We start from the raw sequence: 12,317 nt of genomic DNA on the forward strand, positions 1-12,317 counted from the left end.
TCCCTCCTACATGGTTTGAAGACTCTTAAACCTTAGCAGTTTCCGAGGCAAAGTTATATGTAATATTATTGTATTTATCCTAAAGTTTTTTTTAAAAGATGTTCACAATGACCCTCACTAGTGACTTACAACTAGAAAGTAAGGTATGGACATAGATGAGGGTTTGGAGGATATCTTTCCCCGGGGCTTAGGAAAGAAGACTCAAAGGTGCCCCACATGCCATGGTACCTGTGCACATGTGCACACAAAATCAATAACTAAATGTAATTTAAAAACTAGAAGAACTATCCTTTTCCTTTAAATCTTTGTGAGCACCTCACCACCTACATGACTTTCGCGCAAAAATGGTCGGTGTGCGTCTCTAGAGTACCTCTGTCCATGGGAAGAGTGCATTTCTGCCATCAGCAGGTGCTTTTGTACAGCAGAGGGATTCAGTACATGTGATGGGAAACTGTCTGACTCTGTGCTTTGGAGGGCCTTTCCCCAAAGCTCATGAGCTGGGTGTATATAAATCAGTTTCAAAACCTCTGACATGCCTTTGCCTGTTTGATCCAACTTTGACTGTGTTCGTCCGATGAGCAAGAAAGTAAACAGACTCAGTAGGGGCAACATCTTACTTCAGGAAGATCGACTAATTACAGTGACTTAAAATCTTTATTTAATCTTCCCACAGTTATCCTTTTAATGTGTTCTGTAATTACAAACCCTTTGGTCTGCTAATCTTTGATTCATTAGTGGGCTTCTTAAGTGTTTATTAAGGAGCACATGTAATATTCTGGTAATTACTAATAATCTTTGTTCATGGCGCATTCACTAAGATCTCTGCAGGGAGTTCCATTAGGTTCATCACCGCTTACCAGGCCAAAGCCTCTATTAGCAGCGTCGTACTCCTGAGAAACGGAGAGGATTTATACAGTAGCATGGGATGTCCCTTCTCTCTTGTGACTAAGAAAATCAAAACTTAAATCTAACTGTTACTCTTCCTCCAAAATTCGATTGACCTGCTGCCTGCTGTTCTGTTGTACCACCGAGGAGAAAGGCAGACTGGGACCCTCTTACGCATCACTGGAATTGTAACTGGGGCTGCCTAGTCCATGTCTCCAGCGTGCCTCGCCTGCTCTGACACAAAGGTGCAATTACTGTACGGGCTAATGCGCTGTGGTGGCATACAGTGCCACTGAAGGGGAACGGGCTGCCGCCGAGCGCTTTGGTGCCCAGAATCCCTGCATCCCCACCCTGAATGAAACCAAACCTTGCCATCTCCTCCTTGGTAGCTAAAATCCCTTTAATAGAGGACAAGCTTTGACAGACAGACGACACATGCAAGTAGAAGTGATGATAAAGAGAAGAGTTTGATGTAAATGGTTTCTGAGGGCTGAGTCGGAGGAAAGTCAATGGAAGAGAGCGCAGAAACTGCGACACTAGATGATCTCAGGGAGGCGACAGCAGAAATTAACTCCACTTATCACACAAGTCAACCGGCTTTGGCAACCGCACAGTGAGATGACTCACAGCCTTTGCCCCCACATTCCCTCGGCTCCCTCCCGCAATGCTTACCTAAGAACCTCACTGAAAAGCAGTCTGTTCACTAACGAAGTGGCTCGGGGTGTCATCCCCAAGCCTGGAGATCCAAGTTTAATCCCCAGGAACCACACAGAAGAGAAGAGACCAGAGTTTCCTGCAAGCTGTCCTCTGACCTCCGCATGAACACACGCACATGTAAACACACACACAAATAGAGAGTGATACACAGGCACATAGACAGGCACATACACACAGACACACACAGAGACATAAACAGGCACACACACGTAATTTTAAAATGTTAAACATAAAAAAAACAAAATAAATAAAAATTTGAAACAGAGTGCACTGCACAAATGTACACGTATGCTCGAAAATAATTCCATCCCCCATGCCAGTCCAAGCCTTTGCTGTTAGTGCCGCATAATCACACAAAGATATAATATATAATGTGCACATCCTACCGCCTTTAATCCTGTGGAAATAAGACACTGAACACGTCTGACATTTTGTTGCACAAATTTTGACATTTTAAAATAACTCCGCATTAGTCTTTTAAGGCAGCAAAGCCACCCCACTTCTCACAGACATCTTTCTTACGGCCATGTCTCAGAAGTGTTCTTGGAAGCTGAAACACCGCGTCTCACCCTCACCACATACGCAAGTTTAAAATGGGTCTCGCTGAGCATGCATTTATGTCAGTGGGAACTGCTGCTGATTCCTGAAAAGAACAGTTGAGTCTGTGGAAACAAAGGCACTGCCATGCATTAGGTTCATTTGTGTGTGAACACAGAGAGGCCCTTTCTGGCCCTGGTGGCCACCACAGTGACTTGCTTGGTGTTCCTAGTGGAGGAAATGGCAGGGCCAGTTACCCCCATTGCTAAATGCATGCCATCCTGCACTGGCAGGCCCTATGGCTGAGTGCGTCGAGAAGAAAAAGTTGGGCCTCTCTATTGTCTTTATAACAGTAATTTGGTCACAACTGAAATCCCCATATGAGTAACTTCATTTAATAGGAAGAATGGTTGCTGCCCAAGAAACAAACTGGACAATGTGTAACACCTGAGAGCTATGCAGTGCCCGACATCTGGTCAGAACATGCAGGGAAGCAGGGCTCGAACCCTTGCAGTTCTTCAGAGGCGCGAAAGAAGTTGTATTACATGACTAGGAAACTGTCTCCCTCAGCGTAGAGAACGCAGCTTGGAAAATGGTGAGGTAAGGCAGAAAGGAGGAAGGAAATAGCTGTTTCTACAAGACTGACCAAAATCCACTGTAATTATATCAACTTAAAACAGCCTCCTTAGAGGAACTGATAACTCTCCAGTCAGAGTACAGTGTAAGGTAGCTAAATAGTGCATACATTCTTGTGCCAAGCACGGGGACGCCATCTGTGAGAGGCTCAGCGGAAGGGACGCTGCTCTCTGCCTTCCATGGTTGGGCCTCTGACTGCCTTCATGTCATAGAAAATGCTCCGAGTCTTGCTGCTCACTGTGCCCTCCTCGCCTCTGTATTGCTCATGCGGTACATGGACCTTTGTGTCTCCTGCCCGCCATGAATGGAGCACCATCCATCAGACGATCAGCTGCTGCATGGATAGCTCCTGGTCATCCCACTGACCACTCTGAAGTACCTGTTATAAAATGGGATGAGAACTAGTGGAGTTCAATCACAGGGTTTTTTTTCCCAAAGAGATCCTTTCCTTGTTTTCCTCTTTCACAAATTACTATTTTTGTTACCAACAATTGCTCCACAGGAAGGTCATCTCCTGCGTCAGGATAGTAGTATTAATAAAATTCACTGACTGGCAGCTGACATTCCAAAATGCCCTTCCTAGACATTATGATTTGTATTGACAACCTCTCTGTACATGTGTGCTTCACCTAACCCACACATTTCTACAATGAAGAACATGCATCCCAAGAAGTGGGGTGCACATGGCATAACACTGTTCAATAGCTCACATTTATGTAAGTGTAAAGTTGATTGCAACTCTCTTTTCTATTCTGGAAAATAAAAGGCATTGCACCTAGGGAATAAAGTGCCTATACTTCTAATAGCCACATTGGTTATGCACATTTGTGCGATCCCGCCTCTGTCTGAATTTGTCAACATCTTAGAGAAAGCTGGAGTTTCTTAACCTCAGCAGTTAAAGAGAGGTTAACATTGACTAGAATTTGAATGTGCTTGCATTGGTCCATCTGCTGACTCACAGTACTGCCAGGAAGCAAGGTCACACATCTGTAATATGGCCACCCAGAGAGCTGAACTGCACAGAGTCGAGAAAAGATAAATATCCTCTGCTGGGCTTTGGTCCTTCTCACCTGGGTACCCTCCAGTAAGCCTGATTACGTCTGCACCCATCCTGAGCAAACGAAGCGGCATGTGCTTGCAGAGTGTTGTAGCTTCTTCCGGAAGGAAACCCAAGGAAGCTGCTAATGTGGACGAATGCTTTCCTCATTTCTCTATTAGGAAGCACAGCTTTCCCTCAAGGGCCCTTGCTCCTTTCCCCACCTGACTGCTTTCCACTAGTTGGCTCTGTTTGCCTTTTGAGTCTCATGAGGACCAGCTCAAACCCCCTTTCCCTCTGTGAATCTCTTCCTGAGCCTTCACAGAGAGCAGTAATCCCACCGCATCCCTGAACACAATGCCCGTGCTACTTAACATTTCAGGTGTTTGGGGTTGGCAAAGACTCTTACATTTTCAATTTTGTTTTCTCACATTTCTTTCTCATGTGTCTTAAAATTGGCCATAATGTGCTGAATCATTGTGAAACCTGTAACACCCAATGTCATATGGTATACATTAAGAAAACACTTGACAATTTAGAAGAAAAGCATCGACAAAAGAATTTGACTGATGTAAAAGTATTTAATGAAAGATTATTACAGATGTCACGAGAAATATCTATGTATATTTAATTCTTTTATGATATATGAAAGTGTTTTAAATAATTTGATTTAACAATTACAATAGAAAAGTTTTTGATTTCTCAACTAAACATAAGAAAATGGTTCATAGCCAGCAATGGAGACAGGCGACAAAGGTGCAAATGCAGAGATGGTGATGGTTATTTGGACTAAACCAAAATCATATTTTAGAAATTGCTTTTGATGTTACTTGGTTATTTGTTCTACAAACCCATAATAGCTCTCCGATTGCATTGCTTTCTGTGTAGTGTTAAATTATCTTAAAACAAAAAGTTATCTCCTGTACAAACTATAGTCCAGAAATACCCAAACCATCACGCCTTGCTCTTATTCTAGACAGACCTGTTACCGAGCCCTTCAAGCCTGTGGTACATAAACACAGACACACCTCTGCATCTAAAACAGACTGAGCAAGCTAGCTGTCCCAGTATATACTCTTCTGAAAAGTTCAGCATATTTAGTTTTCATACGTGCATGTGTGTGTGAGTGTGTGCATGTACGTGTGAATGTGTGCGTGCACATGAGTGTATGTCCCTGTGTATGCATGCACACATGAAAACCTTGGATGTCATTCCTCAAGTACAATCCACCTTGGATTTTGGAGGCTGGGTTTCTTACCAGGCTTGGGCTCACCAAGTGGGAGAGACTGGTTAGCCAATGAGCCACAGGAATCCCCATCTCTACCTCTCTGGTGCTATAAATCTCAGTGTGCACTGCCATACCTGGCTTTTTCACATGGGCCCTGGGGGCTGGAGGTGAGGTTCTTATGATTTTACACCCAAGGGTTCACAGACTGAGCCATCTGCACAGCCCTGCACAATTTAAATTTAAGAGTGAAGCTCTTGTTCAGAAACTAATCTTCTAAATTAATTGGGCCAGTGCAGCTGTGACTGTGACTGAAAGCCCCGCACTAAGCCGAATATAGCATTTAAAGTTGAACAATACCCAGCGCAGTGTTGTGAAATATGGCTTGCTGTGTCAAAGACGAGTAGTAGAACATTTTGAAATAGCAACAAAAAATGAATTAAAGAGGAAAAAGACTGCCCTGAATTTGCACACCTTTAATTACACGCCTGCTGCTCTGCTTTCTGGCACCAAGCCCTCACATGGAGGTTCCTTCTGCCTTCTTAATTGTTCTTCACTCCACGGTCCCCCTCTATACTACCCAGTCAGCTACTGAACATTAGTTTAGGGATTTGTTTGCTATGAGATAATGGTCTTGTACCCTGTAAAGATTTGTCACTTGTATTAGTTTAGTAAAATGCTGATTGACCAGTAGCCCAAAAAGGAGTATAGGCAGGGCCACCAGAACAGGAAAATTCTGGAAAGAAGAAAAGCTCAGTCTGCAGTTAGCACCCAGATACAAAGGAAGCAAGATGAGAATGCCTTGTTGATAAAAGGTACCAAGCCACATGGCTAACACAGAAAAGAATTATGGGTTAATATAAGATGTAAGAGTTAGTTAATAAGAAAGCCTAATCTAATCAGCAAACCAGTTTATAATTAATAGGCCTCTGAGTGTTTCTTTGGGACTGAACAACCATGAGACCGGGTGGGACAGAAGCCTTCACCAACTCTGCCAACATTGGTTTGTGTCAGGAACTGTTTTGGAAGAGTCAGCTGACACATCCAGACAGATGCTGTGCCGATCCTCCAAATTATCAACTTTTCATTTTACAAAATCCAGTGTAATTTCAGCTTCGCTTCAGTTGCCCAATGGGTTCAACCAAGTGATACATTCTCTCTGGTCTGTGGTGAGGCTGGATTTTGATCAGAATCCCCCAGGGATGAGGACTATAAAGAGCATTATCTCTAAAAAATAAGTGTGAATATCATAATGATAAAGATATGAAAAATATTCAAAACTATATAATATCAGAGGTAATTCTCAAAAGCACCTACGAGGGAAAAAATGAAACAGGTGAAATTATGGCAAGAAGCAGAAAAGGAAGAATGACCTTAAATCAGAATTTAAGATAAAGAGCCAAAAACTGAAGGATAAACAGACTAGACAAACCAGAGGTTGGATTAAAAATGGCATGTGATAGAAATGAATATTTATTAACACATCTTTAGAAATAAACCCCAGGGCAAACAAAGAAAAGCTGAATTGTCACAGTGGAGGCGTCTACATATGGTGGGCTACAGTGAAAGATAAGTGATTATTCCAAGGAAACAGAATAGGAAAGAGTAAGGCTTTGGGAGACGGGGCACTCGGTAAAGACTGAGCAGCAGCTGTGCAGAGCCTGCACCTCTGCAAAGACCTTGGCCCATGCTGGAGTTGTGATGGTAAATTGTAGCACAATCAGTTCCAAGTTTACCCTCGGAGTCTAATTTGTCCCATGTTAGTTCCTCTGTGCTTTTAAATCATTTTATGAAATGCCTATTGAGTACATTAATTAGAATTTTAAATGTGTGCTTCTTTCATATACATCTTCAGATTTCTGAAGTATTAAAACACTGCATGGCATCTGCGCATGCTTGTCACACACACACACACACACACCCCTAAACACCTGAGGATGTATTTGTCTGATTGAAAAATAGAAATATGGGCTCGAATGAAGAACAAAGGGTCAGTACTAAGGTAATACAGAAATGAGGTAAAAGTTAGATAAGAACAACAAAACATTGAAATCCATAGTAATGGTAAGAATATTTTAATTTACTCCTGGAAAGCTACATGTCTAAAACATTTAAAAACAAGAAAAGCCTTTTGACCAAGTTTTTAATGTACTTTTTTTTCTGTTGTTGCTTGATATTTTTTCTAGGATCCAAGTTCAGAGAGCTGAAATGGACCCACACAGTTATAAAAGCTTAGGAGACAGCTTTCGGATGATCTTCCGAACAGAGGGGTATGTAATGTCTTTCCTGCGTGGACTGCATATTGATATGGTTGTTCTAAAGTATTTCTACTTGACAAATTTTCTTGTTTTTCAATAGTTTACTTTGCAATCCTAGTCTTACTGGAGAAAACACTCTTAAAAGTGTGTCTTCCTATTTTGTTATATTTTTCTTAATCTGAATGTAAACTGAATATGTATATAGTGGAAACTACTCCAGAGAAAATTAATAGCCAAACTGATGACTTAGGGCAATTGATAGCTTATGATACTAAGGCCATGAAGTTTTCTTAACTGTATTATCCAAACATAATAGTTATATTTACTTTGGGACTTAAATCTAATATACAGATTGATTCCTTGTTTACATAGAGGTTTGAGAATCTATAATCATGACCTTCTCAGACTTCCCCTTGATCCCACCTCTAGTCCTTAGAGTCAGCTGCCCACCCCAGACACACTTTCTACCAGGGACCCCTCTGTGACTGTCCTGTACTGGGACTTGGGTACATGATTGTCACTATCCTTCCTATACTCCGTTGCCATCTCTCCAGAGTCCTGCAGCAGTCAGCTTGCAGGAGTCCCTTCTTCCACTCTGTCTCTGTTCTTAGGAGTCTCTGTCTCTTGATGCAGATCCCAGCCTCCATGGCTCTTCCTGGTGACCCCTCTCAGTTTCTCTTCCTAGTTCATCTGCAATCCCTTCTATCATTATCAAACCTATAGAAACATTCTCTACAAGGGATTCCAAAGCCACCACACTTGCCTAGATTCCAGAGAGGGCATGAGTAACCAAAGAACAGAACACCTACCCAACAAAGATAAGCCCAAATGTTGACACCAAGAAACATCTCAAATGTCATAACTTCAGATGCCTACCTCCCAGCACAAAAACCAACATGAACATCCAAGACAATAAGCCTCCTCCTAAAACCAGTAACCTTATTGCAGTAGGCCCTCAGAAATGCAATTTAGCTGAAGCAAGCGCCAAGGACTTCAAAATAGAAATTATGGAAATGTTCAGGGACTTTATGGAAGACACAAATAAATCTATTAATGAAGTCTGTGAAAATATAAACAGTTAAATAAAACAATGAAAGCAAGACATGAAGGCAGAATTAAAGAAATAGAACCACTTAAAGAAAACCCAAACGGAAATAAAACTGCAATTGAAAAGTTTAGGAATTCAAACACAAACCTCAGAGGTAAGACACTCCAAAGAGACTACAAGATGTGGAAGAGAGAGTCTCAGGTGTTGAGGGTAAGATAAAGACGCAGAACCCCAAAAAAAGAAAATGCTGGAACTAGGAACTACAAATACTAGAAAAATATGAAGTATTTGTATTTCTAGGTCTGGGACACCTGACTCAAAATACTTTCTTCCAGTTCCATCCATTTGCCTGCAAGTTTCATTGTTTCGTTTTTCTCTTATAGTTGCATAGTATTGCATTTTTGTATCTGTACCGCATTTGCATTTCCAAGCTCACAGCTATTGCAAACAGAGCAGCAACAAATACAGCCAAGCAAGTATCTGTGTGGTGGGATGTTAGGTCCTCCTTGGGAATATGCCAACAAGTATGATAGCTGTGCCATGTGGTAGATCTAGGTTTAGCTTTTTGGGAGCTCTCCACACTGCTTTCCAGAGCAGCTGCACCAGCAGTGATTCAGGGTCCCCATTTCACCTTGTCCTCAGCAGCGTTGGACGTCAGTTGTTTTCCTGATGTGAGTCATTGTGTGTCAGGATGAAATCTGTTTTGTTGTGTGTGCACATCCATGTGCCCACAAACCACAGCGATTGCGTAGGTGTCACGTGACAACTTGTGGACGCTGGATCCCTTTTTCTGCCATGTAGCTTCCAGGGACTGAGCCTGGGTTGTCAGAACTGCTGACAAGTGTCTTTTCATCAGCCCAAATTTTAATAGTATTACTATATATACTCAGAACTCCCCAGGTAACTCTGTGTGATACGTTCCCTCCCAGTTGTACAGAGAAAGGAACTAAAATTTCAAGAGGTTAGCAGTGTTATGGCAAGGACCTACTTAAGCCAAAAGACCAGACAGCTAATAATTGATCTCACTGTGTTATGTGTCAGGTGATACTGGGAATGCCATTCTGCTTGGTCATTATTGCAGTGAGAACTCTGTCATGGATATCTTGCCATGCCAACATAATAATGTATTTATCTGTATGCTACAGTTTGTAAAATGAACCTCTTTAGTGATCTTTGTGGGATTTTCCCCAAGATTTTCACTATTATAAACAGCATACACACTTATATGTTTACATATTTTATAAATCTGCGAAGCTTTAAGACGCACTTATATGTTTACATATTTTATATATCTGCGAAACTTTAAGACCAAATGTTATGTACATTTTATTTTATAGATATTAAGAAATTACTTTGTATGTATTGACTTTGTGCCCTTAATATTTAAGAATTTTTATTTCTCCTCACCCTCCTAAGATGATTTATTACTTTTGAATTATTACCTGGGGACTCTGTCATTAATGTGCATCTCCTGTTTACCTTCCAATAAGTCAGAAATGACATTGTATTACATGTTACTGGCCCTGAACATACTAGGGGCCATTTCTTTCATTAATTAGCTGTTTGTACCCTTTACCCATTTCTCTTGGGTTAGTCCTTTTTTTTTTTTAACTATCATTGATTTGTAGGAGGTTAGTACAGATTATATTATAAACATAAATTCTTTGTTACATATGTTAAAGACGTTTTTCTTAATTTGGATTTTGTCTTACGACTGCTAATATGTGAATCATTCTGGAGTTTGGGGTGTTCCAGGTCATGATTTTGTGGGAATATCTCATTTTCCTTTGAGCTATGTAACACTATCATACTAAAAAAATACGAACCAAAGCAAAAAACACATTCTGAACGCCAAGATAATAAGCTTTTTTTCTGATATTTTACATTGACATTTTAAGTTTACCCAGAAATTTTCCATAATATTGTGTATAAACATTAAATTTCACTTTTAAATAATTAGACAGTTGTCCAAATATCACCTGAAAATCTGCCCTTCATTCACTAACTGGAGATGCGACACTCTAGCTAACAAACTCCTACGCGATCCCCATCTCAGCTTTCTACACTTTTTTTTTCATATCCCATTGTTTCATTACATTGTCCATCTCTAGACAGGCATCATGCTGATCTAATTATTTTATCTGTGCCAGTATCATACTTTTTAAATAATTTTATCAGCCAAGTATTTGGAGACTAGGTAAAAACATGCCCTGTGGCATAAACTTCCAATTCCTGTTACAGCGCACAGAGCCCTTGCTGGCCTGCGTTCCTCTTCTTCAGGCTCGTTTCTCATACACAGATTGCCATGGGAAAAGCCAGCAGCATGAGGGCTTTTGACCCTCTCACTCTTAGAACTTCTGCAAGTTAACTTCCTGGAGTGCCCCATCACCTAATCCACCTAAGAAACTCTCTTCATTCAAAAGTGACTTCGCATTTCACCACGCCTGCACACTTTCTCTCCAGCGTATGCTCAATTATTTCCCTTCTGTCCCCATGTACATGCTGCATAAAACAGCCCCTGTGTTGTTGTCTTTCGTGTTCCATCCTCAAAATGTCCATTACTCATTTAGCTTTGCCTGCCCAGTGCGATGTTTGGTCTGAGTAGAGACAGTATAAGTACATTAACCATGCAGTTTCAAAGTCCCCGTAGCTACACTAGACTGCTGTAAATCAAGCAGATGAGTCATACTGTGGTCCACACTCTCTGACGATGTGATAATGGAGCATCAGACACCGCCAGCGTACTTGTATTTATGATAAGGAGTATAAATCATGCTCGTTCTGCTCAGTAGATACACGAAATTAAAGAAGTCATAGTATATTACATAGTCAACAAGATGTCCTTTCCAGTCAAACAGTCCTGCTGGCATTAGCAAGCTCTCTGAACTAAAATGGATATCTCTGAATTAGATGTGGTGATCTTTCGCCAGGCACTTTATTTCATTTATGTTTTAGGGAAAGCTGATGTCTCTGCTTTGATATCAAATAATACGGCAAACACGCAGTGTGTGTGGTCCTTGTGCAGCGAAGTTGTCCTTTTCCTACGCTTCACATATAATTGCTTCTACAGCAAATTGACTTTCTGCAGTGCCTGCAGTTCAGACATTCTGTCACTCAAAGATCAGAGAGCCAGCTCTTAGAAATAGAAGCCTTTTTTGTTTTAAAAAGGCTGCATGCAGATTTTGACACCCAATAAGAGCGTTTGAAGGAAGCTAAACAAAGGACAACAACAACAACAGAAATGCATAAAAGAATGATAAAAACTTCTTAATACATGCTGTTGATTTTTTCCCAGCCTTCTGTATTTCCTTACTTGGTTTCTAGTGCACCATGCTCTTGGGGCTGGTTTCAGGTGCATATAGGCCTGTATGAGCTCTAAAAGGAGAGACTGGTTCATTTGCTCGTGGTATCTCTAGCTCAAAGACACTACAAATCTGTTAACGTTTCTAGTCTCTCCGCACACACCCACTTCCCCACTGTAAGAGTATGAAGTGTCCTCATTACCACTCTTAGCCATGCGATCCCCACCTCTGTGTTCAGAATTCACCGTATTGTCAAGAAGACAATTGCTCAACCACCACAGCTTCCACCCCTTCTGCTCGTTCCATTTTCTTCCTTGTTAAAGACATGGCTTAATTTAAATTTTTTTTAAACCTTTACAGATTCTCAACAGAAGTCTCCATGCTTTGTAATTCTCCTAATTTGCATTCACTGAAGAGAATATAGAGAGAGGAACTCATAACATGAATGTAAGAAGGAGATTTGTCCCTGTAACTAGAACACCTCCATCACCCTCATAATTCCTCCTCTCTCTCCGCCCTGACAGAAGTAAACTAACCAAACAGCCTATGCACTGTGAAATAAAGTAATCATGAAAGATGACAATGGCACAGTCAGTTTGGTTGGGGGCTCTAAAGTCAGCAGGTTTCATGTGCAAACTCACCTGACAAGCTGTACCTGGCACCCTGTCCACAT

The 12,317-nt window shown here is 41.2% G+C and overlaps 1 protein-coding gene across 1 annotated transcript in view; it reads left to right on the plus strand.

The window, feature by feature from the left end:
- Positions 1 to 12,317, plus strand: part of Slc25a21 (solute carrier family 25 member 21) — a 487,785-nt gene that overhangs the window by 349,003 nt on the left and 126,465 nt on the right. The window contains exon 3 of the mRNA XM_057782797.1: positions 7,223 to 7,306. Within this exon, the coding sequence (XP_057638780.1) occupies positions 7,223 to 7,306 (84 nt within the window). The remainder of the gene's footprint in view (positions 1 to 7,222; positions 7,307 to 12,317) is intronic.

This window comes from Chionomys nivalis, chromosome 10, assembly GCF_950005125.1.
Source record: "Chionomys nivalis chromosome 10, mChiNiv1.1, whole genome shotgun sequence".
Taxonomy (NCBI): Eukaryota; Metazoa; Chordata; class Mammalia; order Rodentia; family Cricetidae; genus Chionomys; species Chionomys nivalis.